The sequence below is a fragment of the Orbicella franksi genome, chromosome 9, assembly GCF_964199315.1.
Source record: "Orbicella franksi chromosome 9, jaOrbFran1.1, whole genome shotgun sequence".
Taxonomy (NCBI): domain Eukaryota; kingdom Metazoa; phylum Cnidaria; class Anthozoa; order Scleractinia; family Merulinidae; genus Orbicella; species Orbicella franksi.
Window position 1 is genome coordinate 7,023,578 of NC_138153.1, and position 21,813 is coordinate 7,045,390.

Consider the following 21,813-nt stretch of genomic DNA (forward strand, 5'->3'; position numbering starts at 1 on the left):
ACCAAAACCAATTGTTACTCTCTCGCACTCGTTTTCCAGCGCTTCTTCTCATCTACTTATATTTGCTTCGTGTTTTGATTGGTTCTCTGAATTGTCTGGGTGCTTTGTGATATGCCAGAGTGATTACTTTGGTTTTGGTTTTCCGACGCTTAATTGGAAACTGCTCTATTTAATTGATCTGTGATTTACATCACTGACAGACGCTGCGTAGAATGTCCAAGGAAACGTGGGAGAGAAAGATGTGGTTGCTTGGTGTAGATGATGGAAGGCCACCTTGAAAAGACTACCATTTTAGCTACAAATCATGATGAAACTATTTTTAAAAAATCATTATTTTTTAAAAGCTTTTTCTCCTGATTCATTCGGTTTGAACGGACTTTACCCCGGCAAAAACTAAAATGTGTCGTTCACGGAGATTTTGGTTTGAGTTTCATCTCACTTCCCTTGAGGGAGCTCCAGTACCAACTATAATCACTGTCTCCATAGTTACTATTCAGACTCGAAGAGTAACAGTTGTGATACCACCAAGCTCCTCTGACGCTTGTAGCACAGTTACCGCTGCTTTTGTCATTATCCCGGTCCTTGGTTGAGAAAGCCATGCCGTTATGAGCAGAAAGTCTATCTTTAACGTCACCAGAATAGCAACCAACAAACAGTGTGTAGTTAGTTGCCTCGTTAGTAAGTGTAAAATTACTATACTTGGTATATTTATTCCCATTGGAAGTCGTGTTAATTTCCACTCGCAGCTGGCTCGGAATCTCAGTCAGTTGATGAATCTTTTCGTTTCCAAGCCAATACTCTCCCCTGACGTCACCAAAGCCGTTCTTATACTCGTCCCAGTCCCTGTAGAATCCAACAAACCCATTGAAGCGTTTATGAAAGACAGTCCATCCACCGCCATCTGTCTTCATGTCACAGTACACTTCAAAACTGGTTTTGTTTGTTGGGTTGACTGTGTACACTCCACTTTCCTTGAAGCCAACAGAAAACAGCTCTGTGCAGTCTCGGGCTGAAGACAAAACAATTGGTCAATGGAAAAATTGGCAGCTTCAAAGTTTAGTTGTGTTTTCTACCTCATTTGTAAATAAAATGATTCTTTTCCACAACTCACGGTTAAAGAAAAACAAAGTCATGATAGTATACAAAGAGCGCTTGTGCTATTTAGATTCCGGATTTCGAGAAACGTATGCCAGTAACCTACTAAGTTACATGACAATCTTTAGGTTCTCTTTCTCACAATAAAACCTTATTAATTTAACCAACAAGGGACAAAAGAAACAAGATACAAATAAAATAGACATGTTCATGATAAGGTCATGGAGCAGTTTTCACTTGAGTATCGAAAGTGTTTCGTATTTTCTCTGGTTTCGCATTACTTTGCTGATCGATTGCTTCAAAAACTCTTGCCACTTTGTCATCCAATCAAATTTGTAGTTTAATGATGGTTATTACTCAACTTTTCATTAAAAGACAGCCCGTATGTATGTTAAACAGTCGGCTTACCAGTTTTAACAATCAGTTGCACCTCAGTCTCCACTTGAACGAACTCGCTTCGTGCAGAGCAGATATAGGTACCACTGTCTTCTGCCGTCAATCTGTTTATCTTCAGTTGTCCTCCTTCCATTTGTGAGCGATCCTCAGGAATGTCAGCTTTACATTTTGTCCACGTGACACTGGGTACTGGATGTCCTTTTGCAGAACAGTCGAGTGTTACTGACTGTCCGTGGTAACGTTCTATCTTGTCTGGCGGCTTGACTGTAAACTGAGGCAACACATTGACTATCAGAGCTGTCATGGCGTGTGATGTGCCCAGAGCGTTGGTAGCGGTGCAGATGTATGTTCCTGCATCTTTCTTTTCCGTCTTTGTTATGGTTAAGGTATGACCTTGCACGGTTGCTCTTTCACTGGGAAGTTGATCGAAAAGTTTGGTCCAGGATACGACCGGAGGGGGATATCCGATGACCCGGCATTTAGGGAGCTTGACATCCTGTCCACTTTCGGAGTATACCGGTCCAGTGGGAAGAGAGATGAGAGGACGAGCTGCAAGGAAAAACGACGCTATTTATATGCGGCGGAAGATAACACTGTTAACTGTATTATTTGTCACGCGAAAAGTTCCAATTACATTTAATTAACGGTTATAGGAGTGAATGGCTTGTCTAATTGGAAATAGCTGCATTAAAAAGATATAATTACAAGGAGTTGTACTAGGGTACCAACCCACGCTACAGGTAGAGAGAAATCAGAAACGACAATCTTATTACTGATAAAATGACTAAACGAGGTTTGCTGATAAGAGAGAAGTTTTTACTCAAAAACCTTAAGTTGATTACCTTTGACATTGAGTGTAACAGACGCCTGTACGGTCCCCTGGTCAGTACGAATTGTACACACGTACATTCCATTATCACCGACTGTCGCATTCTTGATATGAAGAGCTCCTTTGATGATTGAATATCTTCCTGTGGGGAGAGATCCTTCTTCTTTGGACCAAGTCACTGTTGCGTCAACGTTTTCCTCCGGTGAACACTTGAATATGGCGGACTGATCCAGAGCGACGGTCTTGACGGCCGGCGTCACCACAATCCCTGGGGCAGGAATAACATTCCCTGGCTACCCCCTAAATGGCTGCAGAGAAGTCGGAGTCGGTGAGGTGGGTTCTCCGGGCTCACCCTTTTCGCCCTTTATTCCGGGGGGTCCGGGGAGGCCTGGGTATCCGGGAGGCCCCTGCGGCCCCTGCGGCCCCTGCGGTCCGATCTTTCCTGGGGGTCCTTGCACACAAATCTGACTTTTGCTAATGCAGATCTTTCTCGTTGCAGTGTTGACGGATTGGGTGATTTGTTGTTGTATCTCTGGAGATAAAGCATCGTTGTCTCCTTTGGAGGACTCAACATCTCGAGGGTTTCTTTGTAGAGCTGAAGAACTGATTGACTCAACAGTCGAGGAGCGAATTTCTGAGAGAAAGGATTAAATGCCGCGCTGTTATAATTATAAGGAAAGTTGTTGTCCTTGATACAGATAGGTGAAGCTCGTTGCCTTTTTGCCATGATTAAAAGTCTGCATACGAGTCAAGTGGCCCATCAGGGTTACCCCAAGCATTAAATGCGCCTGTACCCATCTATACACCTGGGTGGAGAGAGGCACTGTGAGAGTAACATGTCTTGCCCAAGAACACAGCGCAATGTCCCCGGCCAGGGCTCGAACCCGGGCCGCTCGATCCGGAGACGAGCGCACTAACCATAAGGTCACCGTGCCTCCTACATTTGCCGTGATTACCGAGCGAAAAAAAAAACCAAATTTATTTTTGTTTTGCTATCCTATTTCACAGAAACTCGTTACTGCAGAGCAGCAGTCTTAGCGTCACGTTCAAATGTTTTCTTTGCAAAGTATTTAAGGACGTTCGCGCTAATTGTTTCTGCGCATCCTTACTGCGCACGTAAATTCACACGCCACGTCATGCATTAGTGCGCGCGCTAAGTAATAAAATGAACAATGATAGGGCAGATGGTCATCGCTATAGCTTTGCGTGGATTTAACGATCTTGGACGTTCGGTGACCCCTATTTTTCTTTTGATGGATCATTTTCTCTACCGATTTTCTACGTTTAGCGAAAAAAGGAAGAAAATCTATCTGTTAGAAGTTTGAATTTCTTGCAAAATGCACCATCGATTTCCGTTCATTTTAGCTCTTCGTTTATCTGTTCGGCGGTTTCAAATGCCTCTTGAAGGGTTAAGTTTTTTGAAAACGTTGGCAGCATTTGCAATTATTAACCCAAGAAACCCACTTCTACAAAATATGACTAAGATCGTTTGCCTCTGTTGACTGACCTTCGATATTTTTAACTATGAACCCCTGTAGACCATGCTGAATTACGTGCTCAAATTTTTCACAATCAGGGTAGTTTTTCACACGCTTTATCTCTGAAACGAAGTCGGTGACCCCCAATTTTTTTTGCATTTCTGACAGAAGTAACTTATTATCTGGCTGCAGTAAAAATTTAACAAAAATCTATCGAGTGGAAAATTTTCGCGCGAACGTCCTTAAAACAATGGCTCTTATAATTTTGTGTTAATATCACGGTTTGCCTATTTACAGAAACTGTAGACGGGAATAAATCTTACACTTAAAATCGAATCTCCTACTGGCTGGGAGCTCGCTCTAAAACTCAAACTCAAGATTTCGACGCAACAACTAAAAACGTTCACTCAGGCAGACTTCAATGTGATAGTTTTCCGTTTAAATGGTTCATCTTAATCAAGTCCAATCGAATATTCAGTTCTGGCAAAAGCTGGTGTCAGAGATCAAGAATCACGTCAATCAAATTGCAAATCCAGAAATGATATGAGATACATGCATGAAATACTGATGCAACGGGAATCTGGGATTAGATGGTATCAGCGATCGCGCTATTTAAGTGAATTTAAATTAATCTTTTTAATTAGCCTCAGGCAACGGCTTTGTACAGTGGGTGACAAAAGTTGTTGAGTCACTTTTAGAAAATGACGCTTTTCGGTGTTTAACCTCTTATTCTATTTTATATAAATCTGGCGTGGTTAATTCTCTGATACTCCCAGCCCCTCAATTCGATGTTGTGTGGGCGCTGTGGTCTGTGCAGTCTTAGAAAGACAAAAAACAACATTGTTTGGTGGGAAAGGGAGGGAAATGTTTCCAAGACGCTCGAAAATCGAATTTTGCCGCTAAATGTCCCGAGACTTTTGCCGCTCATTGTAGCTATTAATAACGACTGTGATTTCTAGAAAGTTCCTGATCGTTAAATCCGTTGAGATCTATCGCACTGATCATACCGATTGAATACTTCGAATAGCTTTTTACAAAGTGTTTTTGTTACCTGGCCCGTTAACGCCCCTTTAATAGTCCAGCTAACATCGACCTCTGAAGAATATAAATTACCCTTTCGTTCCGGAGATTTAAATTGAAAGCGAAACTATACTCTGATGACATATTGTTTTACTAACTGAGAAACAAAAACAACACTTAACAACTTATTGTTTTCTTCAATAATAACTTGTAGCGAAATTGAGAGGGAAAAATGATGAAGCGTTTTGGGAAGGAAGGCGTTCACTGGCACTTGTTATCATTGTTGGTTAAGGTATCTTTCACTACAAAATTTAAGTTTTGTTCACAATGAAACAATCCGAAACCGTCTTTATTGCTGTATGCAGACTTCATTTTGATCGCGTGTATTCCACAAGCCATCGACTGTTTTAGCCAAAATTAGTAAACAGAATATTCTCTTTAAATTTACAATCACATATTTGCTTGCTACAATATTCTTTCTTGTATCTAAAGAGCATCTATTGTTTGGCTGAACTTTAAACCTCATGCGCAGACGATTAGACCTGTAAATGATCTTCATATTGGCTGAAAACAAAATAGCATCGCAGAATTGAGTCGATCGGTCCCGAACGCATTAATTAGTTTACATATCCGAGTCAAAGCCAGATACAGTTCAATACAATGTTGGTTTTAGTTTTTAACTTTTGGATCACAACAAAGGTGATGCCGAGCAGGCCTAGTCGCGGATCAATAAGGCTTGAAGACAGAAATTCGACTGAAAGAAAGGCGCTTTGTCGATTTCATAATAAATGGATTAAATTAAAAATTCCAAAGTTTAGGGGTTTTCTAAGAAAAAAGTCCTACCCAAGGTAGTGAGTTCAACAAAGGAACCAGACTTAAATGCACTCACCGTTTGTTGGAATGGACGGGACGGGCGTTGTCACTAACTGTTTTTCTCTTTGCTCAAGAGCCTCGAGCCTTTCCTTGTAAGCTCGTATCTCAAACTCAAGCCTCACATAACCAATACAGTACAAGAAAACACTGACAAACGAAACACAACAGCAAGCAACAAGAAGGCGGGAAGATCCACCAGCGCTCGTCATTGTGAACTGTACTGCAACGACGTCCTCCACGAATAGCTAGGCAGATTACGGGCCACATTATTTATACCTTGAACCCAGATAACCACGAACAGTCTGGAGTTTTTGATACCTTTAATCGGGCCGACCTTACTCCACTTTCCAATAAATGCATGCCAGTCTATCTATTGATCTTATTACAAAACACTTAACTTCTGTTAACAGCCAAACCCAGCTGCAAACCTGTTATCCAGAATGTTCACTTCTAAATTACTTTCGTATTCTAAAATAAAACGTGGTGGCTTTCCAAATTAACTGAATGAAAATCTTCCCTGTTGAAGAACCCTAAGAGTGTAATGCGTTATGCCTGCGCCTGTATGAGCGTAAACAGAATTTTTCGTCCTATGTTTGGAGTTTTGTTTTACATGGAATTGTTTTCCCAAAAATATGTTTGTTAATTTCTGATTTTCTGTCTTAAAGATATCAGTAGGTGCCATTTTGTCGTTTGATCTGAATTTTGTTAATGGTTAAGTCCAAACCAAGCTCAAAATTTTTTTCTCTTAATATTAACGGACATTAATTTTTCTATAAGAAACAATCAAAGAAAAGAGGTATAACTGAAAAGTCTCTTCTCAATTCTTTAACAGGCTGTTCGCATGAGCAGAAACACGGTGAAGGCTTGCACAAGTAGACAGCACAACTCCAAAAGTTGTGAGAAAAACCGCCTCCCTCCCCAAAGCAATTGCCCTCAATGGCTCACCACCACCATGCGGTTTCTCTCAAGGGTGAAAAGGCCATAGTAACCATAGATTTCAATCAAAGTAATTAAAATGGGGGGATTATCCTTTCAGAACAGAAACTTTTCATTAAAGGTCTAATACTAACAAGATGAGAGCTGATCAGATCTTAAACAAGCCGCTGATTGATTAGCCTGATAGTTGAGAAATCGCCATCACATGTAGTTGAAAAGTAAGCCTGAGACTCCAGCCCCTCATCCATGTCAGGCCCTCATTAAGCGATTGAAGCTAAACTATGGGCTTAATGCAAGTAATAAATACAGGCATAGAGTAACAGTTTGACATCAAAGACTATACGCAGATTTCAAGTAATTCAATTTTGACTGTCATCTTCTCATAGTACTATCCTCTACTATATCTAGAACAGTTTTGCCATTTTGTCGTTTGATCTGAATAGTTCCAATGGGTAAGTCCAAACCGAGGTCGAAATTTTTTTTTTCGCAATATCAAAGGACATTAATTTTTCTACAAGAAACAAGTAAAGAAAGATACAGTGCTGAAAATTCCCTGCTCAGTTCTTAAATAGACTGTTCGTATGATGAGAAATACGGCGAAAGCTTGCAAAACTGTGCAGCACAACTTCAAAAATTGCGAGAAAAACTCCTCCTTGTCCAAAGCTTTTGCCTTCAATAGTTCACCAAGTGTGTTTCTTTCAAAGGTGAAGAGGCCATAGAAACCGTAGATTTCAATCAAAGTAATTAAAATCAAATTTGCGGGATTATCTCTTAAGAACAGTGAGTTGCCATTGAGAAATTAATTCAGTATCAGCAGCGTGAGCTAGAGCTGATCAGATCTCAGACAAGCCGCTCATTAATGAGACTGATAGCAGAGAAACCGCCACCACATGTAACTGATAACCGTGCTTGAGAATCCAGCATTCCATCAAGACCTTCATTTACCGATTGTAGGTAAAATATAGGCTTATTGCAAGTACTAAATACAGTAATAGGGGAACAGTTTAACAACAGAGGATATAATTATAAGCACTTTGCAATAATTTCATTTCAAGGGTCATGAACTCATATCTCATATCTACAACTTATGTTAAGTTTACTGATATTTATAAAAGTTCCATTGACCAAAGTACTAATCAATAGCCTTTGCTTTATAGTAAAAAAAGAGCCAAGGTGAACCAATTGCTTAAGGTCATTCCATTGAAATAGAACCGGCACTGAGATTTTTGTCAAACTTTCCCTATTGACTGTTTATATTGCAGGAACTTAAATTTGGAAATAAAAATGAGGGGTCCCCATGTTCGTTTAGGAGCAACAGCACCTTGTTTATACCATACAAATCCTTACAATAGCACTATGATTATAGTCACGATTACTTGCTAAAATCACGTTTCCGACGATTGTTTCTTGCTCAACACTGAGAATTGGCCCATATTTATTTTACATAGAGAAATGTATTACTCAATTCAACACAACAGAAAAAAATGATAGGTCATCGTACTCGTTTTCGAGAAAATGACGATTTACCTCTATGGCGAGGTCCAGCCGCAAAGAAAAAGCCGCCATTTTTTAATGCGCGCGCGCTAATCACGCGTGAAGTTATGCGCAGTAGGGATGCGCAATGCAATACTGGGGAATGACCTTTTAAAAGTATTGTAGTTGTGTTGCATATCAAAACGCCGGGGACCCTAACATTAGGTAATAAACCGATCGTTTTGCCCGATAGTCAGTTCCGCCGGACTGTAAGTCTGTTCGCCCGGACTGAAAGTTCAAAGAAGGATTATTTTAACTAAACGAGCGTAAACGACAACATTGTGAGCATTATGAAACAAAGGACTGTGACGTCAGCGACGAAAAGTCCGGTTTCCAAGTCTCCGCGTGACTATTTTTGCTCTCATGGTCCCACTTCTTGACAACCCCATGTATAAAGCATTCTATGATATCAAAAAGTCTACGAAGCTCAGTTTTCTTACCTGTTTAGACTGTTTTTCGGTTAATAGTACTTCTTTGATGATTTCCTACCTTATTGAGCTATTATTTAAGTTTGACTTGATTTGAAGATTATTTTGCACATCCCGTCGGGGTCACTTATCGTTCAGGGCCGGGTTGTTCAAAGCCCGGTTAAGCTAACCCAGGATTAGCGAGAATTTTGATTTCAGGTTTGCAACTTTTGGGTGCAGGTTCCTGTTTATATTGTTTTTCCTTCAGGTTTGAGTTTGAAAAACCTCAAACTACGCAAAACATAATCAATGGAAAACATTTTTATACAAAGAAAATGGATACTTCGGTTAACTTTTTATCCTGGTTTAGCGGTAACCGGCTTTCGAACAACCCGGCCCTGATCAACGAACATGTTTTAAAGCATTTAAGATAAATATTGTACAGTAGCATTTGTGTTGCTTGGTTCTTAGAGGACGGCCGGGAAATGGGTATTATTTTGCCTCTTTCTTGCTTTCTTATCAACAAACTCGGGTTAGCCACTTCAGCAGAAATCCTGTGGAGTGACTGAACTCTGCGACAGAAAGTCCTACAATCGTTTCCTTCCCTCCTAATTTTAGTAATTAAAAGTAATGTAATGCAATATGCAGAATAAGAGACTCAAAGAGTCTTAAGAGCAGCTTCGCCTAAATATCAACTAGACTTGGAAATAGCGAAAAAATCAAATTTCTTCAAACTCGCCCAGAATGAAGCCCTACGGACACTAGTTACAAAAATATCGTTTTAAGTTCGATAAATCAAAAATTATTCCGCAATTTTTTCGTTTCGATGCCCCACATCGGCCAAAATCCATCGAAAATGAGCGGCATATTCGGAGGCTCGTAAACTCAAAAGCAAAAATCTTCATTACAAACTGATTGCACGTCGTATTTGTACTTCCTTTCTTGTCTATTTAGAGCTAAATAGATCGTGATTTGATTAGCACTTAAATATTTGACGAATTTTTTAAGTTAACGACCCAAGACAGCTTTACAAGAGGTCTACATTTAGCCTATTTTCAAATGCTAAAAAGGCGTTCTGGTACACGGCTTTTCCCAAAACGACTAGTTTGGTCTGAAAGAGCATTGTTTCTTCTTCAAATTAGTGAAATAAAATTTTTGGGTAAATAAAATCGCGAGCGCTGAGATAGCGAACTAAATGCAGCACTTCGTCCTGAAAACGTGACCTTTGACCCGAGGGTAACGAAACCGATTACTGCAAGAAAACCCGGAAGGGGGGCAAACGCTTCGTTATTTTGAAACAATTTCTAGTGATATCTCTCCGAAACCATGATTGCAAGAAACTATTTCCAGATATGAAATCTTGCAGGGTCAAAGACGGGGCTAAAGGGCGCATTTTGACACAATAACTTTGTTTGCTGACAATTGAATTGCAGTCAATTCCAGTGAAATTTGCAAACTTGACGCATGTTAGCCGATACTTACCTGAATATTTATATTTATAGAAGAGTCGTCTTCTTGGATTAACCTTCAAAAGAAGCTGGATCAAGATTTGGAAACCTCTAAAAGAAGAAATGTTTAATGTTCCGTGACCTGCCCGCTGCTATAAATTAGCTTAAATTCCATGCACATGCCGACCGCACGTTTGTCGTAAAACTCACTTAACCCCACTGACAGTTTCCATGGGTAACCCCAAAATAAACAATCCCCAAAAATGTAAAGTGAAATTGGCTGTCTTCATGAACAGTTAAAAGCTAGAGTCAAGTTCCATTACCCTTTAAAAGTGCTTGATTCTACTTTGTTCACTCAGTAGGACGAAGTGCTGCATTTAGTTCGCTATCTCAGCGCTCGCGATTTTATTTACCCAAAAATTTTATTTCACTAATTTGAAGAAGAAACAATGCTCTTTCAGACCAAACTAGTCGTTTTGGGAAAAGCCGTGTACCAGAACGCCTTTTTAGCATTTGAAAATAGGCTAAATGTAGACCTCTTGTAAAGCTGTCTTGGGTCGTTAACTTAAAAAATTCGTCAAATATTTAAGTGCTAATCAAATCACGATCTATTTAGCTCTAAATAGACAAGAAAGGAAGTACAAATACGACGTGCAATCAGTTTGTAATGAAGATTTTTGCTTTTGAGTTTACGAGCCTCTGAATATGCCGCTCATTTTCGATGGATTTTGGCAGATTTGGGGCATCGAAACGAAAAAATTGCGGAAAAAAATAATTTTTGATTTATCGAACTTAAAACGATATTTTTGTAACTAGTGTCCGTAGGGCTTCATTCTGGGCGAGTTTGAAGAAATTCGATTTTTTCGCTATTTCCAAGTCTAGTTGATATTTAGGCGAAGCTGCTCTTAAGAGTCTCAAAGTGTTTTTAAGAGTCTGAAAGTCTTAGAATCTTTAAGTCCCCTAACAGTGATGAAAAATAGGTCTGGTACACTAGTTCACTTGTCCCTTCCTTATGTATAACTGCTTTACGTTTTATTTAGCATACAATTAAAATTATTATTACTTATCACAGTATTGTTGTGGTCAGGTCATTTTGTTGCGATATTTTGGATTATATGTTTGTGTAGGTTTGTGAAGAAGCCAAGTGCCCCTATATTAGTGAATGCTGGGGTGGAGGGGAACATGAAACAGCAACAGCAACCATCAATATCGGTGTGTACATAAAAAAACAACAACAACAACGGCAAATAAAGGAGTTAAGGAAAGTTAATGTACAGTAGTTTCTATACATGTACATGTAGTCATACTGGTACGTGTGTACTCTTTTAACCACTTGAGTACATACTCTGCATGCAAATAGTGGTACATTTGTGTTAAAATTTTATACCTTAATCAGTTTGTACAGCCAGAAATTTTAATAAAATCGTTCAAAATATGCTTGTCAAGAAACAGTGCACTAAATATTGACACTGTATTCTAACTGACCGAAACCTCCGTTTGCTCTCAAGATTGGCATAGTATTCCTTGTTTCTTCAGTTGGCAAAATTCTCAATGATTCTGATATATTTCAGATACTCGGTGACCAATGCACAGGAGCCTGTATAAGATTCTACTCTGTGAAAAGCAACAAGAAACCCCCTCCGCCTGATCCCATGGAGCCATCTAACACTGCAGAGGCCATCAGTCGCTGGGGTCTGGACTACATAGTTATCACCTCTGTTGACAGAGATGGTAGGCTGCATTTTGAACAAATAACTCTTTTTTTAAATTACTTCTCAGGGAAACAACCAAATACAAACAGGTATCCCCATATTCAGCTGCTTAACCACAGACCAGATTGAATTGATTTTAATAGTTTAAACCTTTGGCTAATTTAAAAGATAGGGGTCTGAACTAACACATGGTAAAACGGACGATTCTCTCAGAGGAAGAGCGAACCAAAACCAAACCTATCGTAATTAAAAGTGAAATTGACATTTCGGTACACCTGATGCTCTCTGACGTGGTCATACAGGTGATGTAAAACTGAAAACGTAATGATGATGGTTACTTTTCCTCTCATTACCCTTCAAATTTGACCACAAACCAGATTTGAAAATTTTCAAAATGTCATATTTTGCAAATATACAAATCATGACTGTATTATGATTTGTATTATAAATGAAGCAACAGAAATAAACATCATCCTACGTAAAGCATATCATCAAGGAGCTAAAAATTCTATCATTAGAAAAAAGAGTCGACATTTAATCAATTGATTTTATTTAGTAACACTGAATATTTTAGTTATACTAAAGGATCAGTATTCAGTACATTTTGTTAAAATTCTGGACATCACGAGCATTCTTTCAACATTCATACAAATTTATTAAACATGCACATAATGTAACACTAATTTAAGATTTAATTAATTATATCATCTCAGAATCAAGAGCTCACTATGAATGTCTTTTAAGTAATCGTGTAATTTGCAAACATTTTTGTCTTTCTTTTTTCACGACCTACCAGATGGTGGAGCTGCTCATTTTGCGGAGACAGTGATACAAATCAAAAAGAGGTAAAAGAAAGATTACATAATATTATGTACCTTTTGCTATAATTTTAAATGATTGTAGATCATTGAAATTTTTGTGCAGCACTGATCAGTGTGCAGCTGTGGAATTAATTGAGATGGATGTTGATTTATTGTGTTCTCAACCAATCAGATCCAAAATCAAAACCTCAGCCAATCAGATTACATGTACCATACTTGCAACCAGCATGCTTTTACATCACACAGTAATGATTTATTCGAATACAATATTTGTATATACTGTATCTCTTCTTGGGGTACTTCCAGATTTAATTTGAAGATGGTCAGTTGTTTAAAAATTTGTTATAATGTTTAGGATTGCAAGTGTGTGGATAGGGACATCTTGTCATGCTTTTTCTTCCTTAAATGCTCTTTAGAAATCCGTCCATTCTTGTGGAATGTTTGACTGGAGATTTCCGAGGTGATCTCAAAGGTGTAGAGGCTGTTGTCAAATCAGGACTGAATGTGTACGCTCACAATGTGGAGACAGTTAACAGGCTACAGTTGTGAGTTCACTTATTTTTATCCCATTATTAACAATTCTTAGACTCAGCTGTGTGGACCAGTTTCGGACAAGTGTAACTTTATCTTGCTCTTCCAGCACCATTATCATGTCTGCTGCATCTATGAGGTTGTACTTGTTAGTTTAATGGATTATTGCTTTATTGAAGGCTTCTGCGTGACCCTAGAGCAAACTACAGACAGTCCCTGGAAGTGCTAAGGCATGTGAAGCGAATTCAGCCTAACATGGTGACTAAAAGTTCTTTGATGCTGGGACTGGGTGAAGCAGATCATGAGGTCCTACAAGCAATGAAAGGTATAAATCACTCCATTTCTGTTAACCAATCAATTTACAACAGTTTCAATACCTATACATGTACCTTTTCTTTTATTTATAAACTTTTCTTGTCAAGGAAACTCTGATTGATTAATTTACACGCAAGCACAACACTGGTTCTTTTGTTTCCCTTGCTGTTTTAGTTAAGTATGGTACTTCTTAAGAGGTGCAAGGTAACAGATGTTGGGAGGAGGGGCTTGTAAATACAGAGGTCTTGAGTTCTGTAAGAGCTATTCAGTGCTATAGCTTTCTGTTCTATTTGAGATCTTGTGACTACTCAGTGTGATAAAGAATTCCCTTGGCAGAGAAAGGAAGTTAACCTGTTGTGTGTGGACGAGAGACTGGGAAAAGAGTTTGAGGAGGGGGGGGCGGGGGTGGAGTGTGGTTGCAGAGTATAGCTGTGTATGGATTTTTGTTTTAGCATGAAGAAATTCCTGAGAACATAGTCATGTTTGCTCTAAATTGTGTCTCTTGCTTTTACTTAATCTTCCCTTTGCTTAACAGATCTCCGTGAAGCTAATGTAGATTGCGTGACATTAGGACAGTACATGCAACCAACAAGGCTACATCTTAAGGTAACGTAACTTTCACGCAGATAGCCAAGAAGGTAGTTATATCTTTAACCATCGTGTCCTATTCCCTACATGAGAATCGGGAAGATATCTGTTTACAAACATTGTTTTTGTTATTTAAATGTCCAAAACGTTAAACAAAAGAACTCTTTGTTTCACGAGCCAGTAGTTCTCTGGTTGGCATATTAATAACAATAGGTGAAGTCACTGATATCTTTGCTATAGAGCCTTAGTTACATCTTTAGGAAGTCATAAATTTCATTTCAAACGTGTCCCGTATCAGTTAATGGCGTCAATAGGACTTCTGTTGTACTTATAGTAATTTAGCTTGCTTATACATAAGCGCGTAAGTGTTCAGGCATTGCCTATTCCTCAAGTTAGCTTTATGTTATCTTATTCTTTCTTTATTTCTTGTTTAGGTCACTGAGTACATTACTCCTGAGAAGTTCAAACACTGGGAGTCAGTTGGAAATGAACTCGGCTTTGCGTATACAGCGAGCGGACCGCTTGTACGATCCTCTTACAAAGCGGGTGAGTAAAAAACTACATACTCTGTTAGCCTTTTCGCGCTCCAACACAGACATACAAACAATAAGTAAGTAAACCTTTATTTTTCTTGGTAACTCTATCAGCTGTATGAATAAAACTGCTATCAATAGAGACCCTGCTAAAAATTAAAAAGTAAAAATCTGTAAACCTTACAATATGCGTAGAAATTAGATAAAAATTAGTTTAATAAAGACAATCATTTTAACTAACTAGCTGCATGTAACAAACAGACGAACAGACATAATTGTTTTCCTTTAGTAAAGTAAGTCCTGTAGTAAAAACAATTTCCAAGCCCCGGCGAAACTCGATTGTCTGGGAAAACATTCTGTTGTAGGTGGCTTTGGGTTGCTATTGAATAGGCATATGTGTTTTGCTGCTAGATGGCCTTTTAAAATTTTGTATCCCATACTGTTAGCAGCCTTGGTTTTCTTTGCAATAGCTTAAGCACTCCATGTTTACGTCGACAGTTCACCATCTGGTCCCTGTTGCTCAAAGAAAGGCGTTAACCACCCAATAAATCTCTCTACTGCTTAGTTTGTTTTGTTCACACTTACAACCGGGCCCAGTGTTTTTGCTTAGTAACATCCTAACCCTGCGGTTTTCGTCGCAACACGACGTACTGTTCTGTCGTGATGATGATGTGTTCTCGGGAGTGTTCGCGCTATTTTCTGATTGGGTAATACGAAACGGAAACACTTTGAAGTGTTATACGAAGATCCTACGAAAACGGCTCTACAATGTAGCTCAGTCCATGTAAAATATTTATTTTTACTTTTTCTTTTGAACAGGAGAGTTCTTCCTGACGAACTTGCTCAAAACTCGAAAAGGAAGTACAGAAGATCAGCAAAGTACAGAGAGATGAAAGGTGGCAAGTGGAAGGTCAAATCTGACAACTTGTTTGTCTAACGCGTTTTATACGCGCGTTATCAGCATTCGTGCCATTCTCGAGACATTAAGTCTAGGACGCAAAGACGTTGAATTTTTATTTGTTAAAACCGCGAGAATCAAGGTTTCCTGTACTTGGAAATTTACAGAATATGCTTTATTTGAAATCAAGAAACGATGATGATGATAACGGCAAAAATAATTGGTATTTGCTTTGGTTTTGCATTGCTACGCTGATTGACAGGCTTAAAAACACCCTCCACTTAGTCATCCAATCAGAAGTAAAACCAAACGAATTGTGACTCTGTCGCACTTGTTTTCCCGCGCTTCTTCTCATCTACTTATATTTGCTTCGTGTTTTGATTGGTTCTCTGAATTGTCTGGGTGCTTTGTGATTGGCCAGAGTGATTACTTTGGTTTTGGTTTTTCGACGCTTAATTGGAAACTGCTCTATTTAATTGATCTGTGATTTACATCACTGACAGACGCTGCGTAGAATGTCCAGGGAAACGTGGGAGAGAAAGATGTGGTTGCTTGGTGCAGATGATGGAAGGCCACCTTGAAAAGAGTACCATTTTAGCTACAAATCATGATGCACTGTAAAAGAAACTATTTTTAAAAAAATCATTATTTTTTAAAAGCTTTTTCTCCTGATTCATTCGGTTTGAACGGACTTTACCCCGGCAAAAACTAAAATGTGTCGTTCACGGAGATTTTGGTTTGAGTTTCATCTCACTTCCCTTGAGGGGGCTCCAGTACCAAAAATAATCACTGTCTCCATAGTTACTATTCAGACTCGAGTGGTAACTGTTGTGATACCACCAAGCTCCTCTGTAGTTTATAGCACAGTTACCGCTGCTTTTGTCATTATCCCGGTCCTTGGTAGTGAAAGCCATACCGTTATGGTTTTTAAGTTGATCCCTCGCTGAGCCAGAATAGAAACCAACAAACAGTGTGTAGTTAGTTGCCTCGTTAGTAACCGAAAAATTACTATACATGGCATATTTATTCCCATTGGATGTTGTGTTGATTTCCACTCGCAGCTGGCTCGGAATCTCAGTCAGTTGATGAATCTTTTCGTTTCCAAGCCAATACTCTCCCCTGACGTCACCAAAGCCGTTCTTATACTCGTCCCAGTCCCTGTAGAATCCAACAAACCCATTGAAGCGTTTATGAAAGACAGTCCATCCACCGCCATCTGTCTTCATGTCACAGTACACTTCAAAACTGGTTTTGTTTGTTGGGTTGACTGTATACACTCCACTTTCCTTGAAGCCAACAGAAAACAGCTCTGTGCAGTCTCGGGCTGAAGACAAAACAATTAGTCAATGGAAAAATTGGCAGCTTCAAAGTTTAGTTGTGTTTTCTAACTCATTTGCAAATAAAATGATTCTTTTCCACAACTCACGGTTAAAGAAAAACAAAGTCATGATAGTATACAAAGAGCGCTTGTGCTATTTAGATTCCGGATTTCGAGAAACGTATGCCAGTAACCTACTAAGTTACATGACAATCTTTAGGTCCTTATTAATTTAACCAACAAGGGACAAAAGAAACAAGATACAAATAAAATAGACATGTTCATGATAAGGTCATGGAGCAGTTTTCACTTGAGTATCGAAAGTGTTTCGTATTCTCTCTGGTTTCGCATTACTTTGCTGATCGATTGCTTCAAAAACTCTTGCCACTTTGTCATCCAATCAAATTTGTAGTTTAATGATGGTTATTACTCAACTTTTCATTAAAAGACAGCCCGTATGTATGTTAAACAGTCGGCTTACCAGTTTTAACAATCAGTTGCACCTCAGTCTCCACTTGAACGAACTCGCTTCGTGCAGAGCAGATATAGGTACCACTGTCTTCTGTCGTCAATCTGTTTATCTTCAGTTGTCCTCCTTCCATTTGTGAGCGATCCTCTGGAATGTCAGCTTTACATTTTGTCCACGTGACACTGGGTACTGGGTGTCCTTTTGCAGAACAGTTGAGTGTGACTGACTGTCCGTGGTAACGTTCTATCTTGTCTGGCGGCTTGACTGTAAACTGAGGTAACACATTGACTATCAGAGCTGTCATGGCGTGTGATGTGCCCAGAGCGTTGGTAGCGGTGCAGATGTATGTTCCTGCATCTTTCTTGTCCGTCTTTGTTATGGTTAAGGTATGACCTTGCACTGTTGCTCTTTCACTGGGAAGTTGATCGAAAAGTTTGGTCCAGGACACCACCGGAGGGGGGTATCCAATGACCCGACATTTAGGGAGCTTGACATCCTGTCCACTTTCGGAGTATACCGGTCCAGTGGGAAGGGAGATGAGAGGACGAGCTGCAAGGAAAAACGACGCTATTTATATGCGGCGGAAGATAACACTGTTAACTGTATTATTTGTCACGCGAAAAGTTCCAATTACATTTAATTAACGGTTATAGGAGTGAATGGCTTGTGTAATTGGAAATAGCTGCATTAAAAAGATATAATTACAAGGAGTTGTACTTGGGTACCAACCCACGTTACAGATAGAGATGAATCAGAAACGACAATCTTATTACTGATAAAATGACTAAACGAGGTTTGCTGATCAGAGAGAAGTTTTTACTCAAGAAACTTAAGTTGATTACCTTTGACATTGAGTGTAACAGACGCCTGTACGGTCCCCTGGTCAGTACGAATTGTACACACGTACATTCCATTATCACCTACTGTCGCATTCTTGATATGAAGAGCTCCTTTGATGATTGAATATCTTCCTGTGGGGAGAGATCCTTCTTCTTTGGACCAAGTCACTGTTGCGTCAACGTTTTTCTCCGGTGAACACTTGAATATGGCAGACTGATCCAGAGCGACGGTCTTAACGGCCGGTGTGAGCACAATCCCTGGGGCAGGAATAACATTCCCTGGCTCCGCCCTGAATGGCTGCAGAGAAGTCGGAGTCGGTGAGGTGGGTTCTCCGGGCTCACCCTTGTCGCCCTTTATTCCGGGGGGTCCGGGGAGGCCTGGGTATCCGGGAGGCCCCTGCGGCCCCTGCGGTCCGATCTTTCCTGGGGGTCCTTGCACACAAATCTGACTTTTGCTAGTGCAGATATTTCTCGTTGCAGTGTTGACGGATTGTGTGATTTGTTGTTGTATCTCTGGAGATAAGGCATCGTTGTCTTCTTTGGAGGACCCAACATCTCGAGGGTTTCTTTGCTGAGCTGAAGAACTGATCGACTCCACAATCGAGGGGTGAATTTCTGAGAGAAAGGATTAAATGTCGTGCCGTTATAATGAAAGTTGTTGTCCCTGATAGAGATAGGTGAAGCTCGTTACCTATTTGCCATGATAAAAAGAATTAGAATTGCCTGTTGGCTGGCGGCCACTCGTTCTAAAACTCGAGCTCAAGATTTCGGCACAAAAATTAAACAACTTCAATCAGACTTCAATGTGATGGTTTTCTGTTTAAAGGATTCATCTTAATCAAGTCCAAACTAATATTCAATTCTGGAAAAAGCTGGTGTCAGCGATCAAGAATCACGTCAATCAAATTGCAAATCCGATCCAGAAATGATGTGAGATACATGACATCCTGACAGTACAGGAATCAGGGATTATCTCTTCAACTGAGTGAAATTTAACACGCAGAGCCTTAGGTTACGGCTTTTCAGCTATTAATAACGACTGTGATATCGAGAAATGTCCTGATCCTTTTAATCCCCTGAAATCTATCGTACTGATCATGCTGTTAAAATGCTTTGAATACCTTTCTACAAAGTGGTTTTGTTGACCTCTGAAGAAAGTAAATTACCTTTTCGTTCAGGAGGTTCAAATTGCAAGACCAGCTATACTCTGATCACGTATTGGTTTCTTTATAATAACTTGGCAGCTACCAAGGGAACGAAATCGAGAGGAAAAAAGTGAAGGAGGTTTTTCGGTTGGAAGGCGTTCAGTTCTTATCGATGTTTGTTAAGGTTTCTTTCTTAACAAAATTTATGTTTTGTAAACAAATAAACAATTTGAAACTCTAGAATGCTGCATGCAGACCGTTTATTTTGATCACGTGTAGTCCACAAACCAACAGATGCTCGAGCCAAAATCAGTAACCAAGATAGTCTCCTTTACAATCACATATCTGCCATCTACAATACTCTTGCTTGTATTTAAGAACATCTATTGTTTGGCTTAACTGTGAACTTGAAAATATTCTTAATGTTGACTGAAAACAAAATAGCATCGCAACATTGAGTCGGTCTCAAACTCTTTGAAGTTCACCGATATCCGTGTTCAAGTCGGATGCAGTTCAGCACAATGTTGGTTTTAGTTTTTAACTTTCGGATCACAACAAAGGTGATGCCGAGCTAGCAAAAGTCGCGGATCAGCTTGGCTTGAAAACGGGAATTCGATCGGTTAATACAAAAGCGTTTGGTTGATTTCATAATAAGTGGAAGGAATTAAAAGTTCCAAAGTTAAGGGGCTTTCTAAGAAAGAAGTTCTAACCCGGTTAATGAGTTCGACAAAGGAACCAGACTTTAATGCACTCACCGTTTGTTGGAATGGACGGGACGGGCGTTGCCACTAACTGCTTTTCTCTTTGCTCAAGAGCCTCAAGCCTTTCCTTGTAAGCTCGTATCTCCAACTCAAGCCTCACATAACCAATACAGTACAAGAAAACACTGACAAGCGACGCACAGCAGCAAACAACAAGAAGGCGGGAAGATCCACCAGCGCTCGTCATTGTGAACTGTACTGCAACGAAGTCTTTCACGAATAGCTAGGCAGATTGTGAGCCACATTATTTATACCATGAACCCAGATAACCTCGAACAACCTTGAGTTTATGATAACTTTATTATTTATTTACTTGGTAGTTTTCCAAATTGACAGAATAATAATCCCATTGTTCAAGCAGCTTAAAAATGTTATGCTTTTGTGCTTGAGCGCCTGGATGTCATACGAGAAGTATTTTCTGGCATGAGCATAAATAGCATTGTGCGTTCTAGATTTGGAGTTTTGTTTTAGATTGAACTGTTTTCACCCGAAATATCTTAACGAATTACAGCTTTTCTGTCTTGAATAGCTGCCATTTTGTCGTTTGATCTGCATATTTTCAATGGGTAAATCCAAACCGAGCTCGAAAATTTTTTTTTTCGCGGTATCAAAGGACATAAATTTTTCTACAAGAAATAATTAAAGAAAGATACAGTCCTGAAAATTCCCTGCTCAGTTCTTAAATAGACTGTTCGCGTGATGAAAAATACAACGAAAGCTTACAAAACTGGGCAGCACAACTTCAAAAATCGCGAGAAAAACCTCCTCCCTCTCCAAAAACATTGTCTTCAATAGTTCACCGCCACCATGTGTGTTTCTTGCAAGGGTGAAGAGGCCATAGTAACCGTAGGTTTCAATCAAAGTAATTAAACTCTGAAATTATAAGTTTCCATTGAGGAATTAATTCAGTATCAACAGCGTGAGAGCTGATGAGATCTCAAACACGCCGCTCATTAATAAGCCTGATGACAGAGAAACCGCCACTACATGTAACTGATAACCGAGCCTGAGAATCCAGCACTCCATCAAGGCCCTCACTAAGCGATTGTAGCTAAAGTATGGGCTTATATATTACAAGTAATAAATACAGGAATAGAGGAACAGGTTGACATCAGAGGATATAATTATGAGCGCATTTCAAATAATTTCATTTCAAGGGTCATGAACTCATATCTACAACAGTTTTGAAACTTCTGGAACTTATGTTAAGTTTATATTTATGTCAAGTACTAATCAATAGCCTTTGCTTTATAGTAAAAAAGAGCCAAGGTGAACACTTTCCTTATGTATTGTAGTTGTGTTGCATATCAAAACGCCCTTGAACCTAACATTAGGGTATAAACTGACCGTTTTGCCCGATAGCCAGTTCCGCCGGACTATAAGTCTGTTCGGTCGTACTGAAAGTTCAAAGAAGGATGTGTTAAATTCTTTCTTCCAACTAAACGAGCGTAAAAGACAACATTGTGAATGTGACGCATTATGAAACAAAGGACAGTGACGCCAACGACGTCCAGTTTCCAGGTCTCCGCGTGACTACTGAACCGCGTGACTATTTTTGCTCTCATGGTTCCACTTCTTGATAACCCCATGCATAAAGCATTCTATGGGAGGCGGTGTGGCTGAGTGGTTTAGGGCGCTGAATTTGAAATCTGAAGGTCCCTGGTTCAAATCCTCCGCCCTTCCACTATCTGGATTTGTTCTCGGTAACCCCGAGTTCAACTCCTCGACCGCGTTGTGTAAACAGCCAACTGGTCAGCCTCCAACCAGTTGGGATTCTTAATAGTTTATGTTATATTTGAAATATTTTTTTATCTATTTACAGTGTCCCCAATTAGTACATTAGTGCTAAATACATCGACACTTAAAGA

General features: G+C 39.5%; 4 protein-coding genes across 4 annotated transcripts; 1 reads left to right on the forward strand and 3 right to left on the reverse strand.

Annotated features, from left to right (window-relative positions):
• Positions 1-401: 401 nt before the first annotated feature.
• LOC145498704 (angiopoietin-related protein 7-like) lies at positions 402-2,605 on the reverse strand. The gene is made up of 3 exons (XM_081478625.1): positions 2,334-2,605; positions 1,504-2,040; positions 402-1,009 (listed from the first exon to the last, which is right to left on the reverse strand). Exons 1-3 carry the CDS (start codon positions 2,398-2,400, stop codon positions 408-410), a joined length of 1,206 nt encoding a protein of 401 aa, XP_081334751.1. The 5' UTR covers positions 2,401-2,605; the 3' UTR covers positions 402-407.
• On the reverse strand, positions 2,594-6,140 carry LOC145498711 (uncharacterized). The gene is made up of 2 exons (XM_081478632.1): positions 5,708-6,140; positions 2,594-2,954 (listed from the first exon to the last, which is right to left on the reverse strand). Exons 1-2 carry the CDS (start codon positions 5,898-5,900, stop codon positions 2,614-2,616), a joined length of 534 nt encoding a protein of 177 aa, XP_081334758.1. The 5' UTR covers positions 5,901-6,140; the 3' UTR covers positions 2,594-2,613.
• A 5,497-nt stretch (positions 6,141-11,637) lies between these two features.
• LOC145498708 (lipoyl synthase, mitochondrial-like) lies at positions 11,638-15,619 on the forward strand. The gene is made up of 7 exons (XM_081478629.1): positions 11,638-11,745; positions 12,514-12,572; positions 12,965-13,093; positions 13,259-13,404; positions 13,930-14,000; positions 14,417-14,528; positions 15,335-15,619. The coding sequence occupies exons 1-7, from the start codon at positions 11,668-11,670 to the stop codon at positions 15,406-15,408; spliced, it is 669 nt and encodes a 222-aa protein (XP_081334755.1). The 5' UTR covers positions 11,638-11,667; the 3' UTR covers positions 15,409-15,619.
• Positions 15,620-21,810, reverse strand: LOC145498687 (uncharacterized). The gene is made up of 4 exons (XM_081478601.1): positions 19,940-21,810; positions 18,043-18,654; positions 17,213-17,749; positions 15,620-16,737 (listed from the first exon to the last, which is right to left on the reverse strand). The coding sequence occupies exons 1-4, from the start codon at positions 20,130-20,132 to the stop codon at positions 16,136-16,138; spliced, it is 1,944 nt and encodes a 647-aa protein (XP_081334727.1). The 5' UTR covers positions 20,133-21,810; the 3' UTR covers positions 15,620-16,135.
• Positions 21,811-21,813: the final 3 nt, after the last annotated feature.

Excerpts from the sequence above, each read along its gene's own strand:
- LOC145498687 (XM_081478601.1), bottom strand. The coding sequence starts at position 20,132 with ATGACGAGCGCTGGTGGATCTTCCCGCCTTCTTGTTGTTTGCTGCTGT. Across the intron at positions 17,750-18,042 it reads TGTTACACTCAATGTCAAAG|CTCGTCCTCTCATCTCCCTT; the intron begins GTAATCAACTTA and ends TTTTCCTTGCAG. Across the intron at positions 16,738-17,212 it reads GCAACTGATTGTTAAAACTG|CCCGAGACTGCACAGAGCTG; the intron begins GTAAGCCGACTG and ends TTTTGTCTTCAG.
- LOC145498708 (XM_081478629.1), top strand. The coding sequence starts at position 11,668 with ATGGAGCCATCTAACACTGCAGAGGCCATCAGTCGCTGGGGTCTGGAC. Across the intron at positions 14,001-14,416 it reads CAACAAGGCTACATCTTAAG|GTCACTGAGTACATTACTCC; the intron begins GTAACGTAACTT and ends TTTCTTGTTTAG. Across the intron at positions 14,529-15,334 it reads ACGATCCTCTTACAAAGCGG|GAGAGTTCTTCCTGACGAAC; the intron begins GTGAGTAAAAAA and ends TCTTTTGAACAG.
- LOC145498711 (XM_081478632.1), bottom strand. The coding sequence starts at position 5,900 with ATGACGAGCGCTGGTGGATCTTCCCGCCTTCTTGTTGCTTGCTGTTGT. Across the intron at positions 2,955-5,707 it reads CCCGTCCATTCCAACAAACG|AAATTCGCTCCTCGACTGTT; the intron begins GTGAGTGCATTT and ends CCTTTCTCTCAG.
- LOC145498704 (XM_081478625.1), bottom strand. The coding sequence starts at position 2,400 with ATGTACGTGTGTACAATTCGTACTGACCAGGGGACCGTACAGGCGTCT. Across the intron at positions 2,041-2,333 it reads TGTTACACTCAATGTCAAAG|CTCGTCCTCTCATCTCTCTT; the intron begins GTAATCAACTTA and ends TTTTCCTTGCAG. Across the intron at positions 1,010-1,503 it reads GCAACTGATTGTTAAAACTG|CCCGAGACTGCACAGAGCTG; the intron begins GTAAGCCGACTG and ends TTTTGTCTTCAG.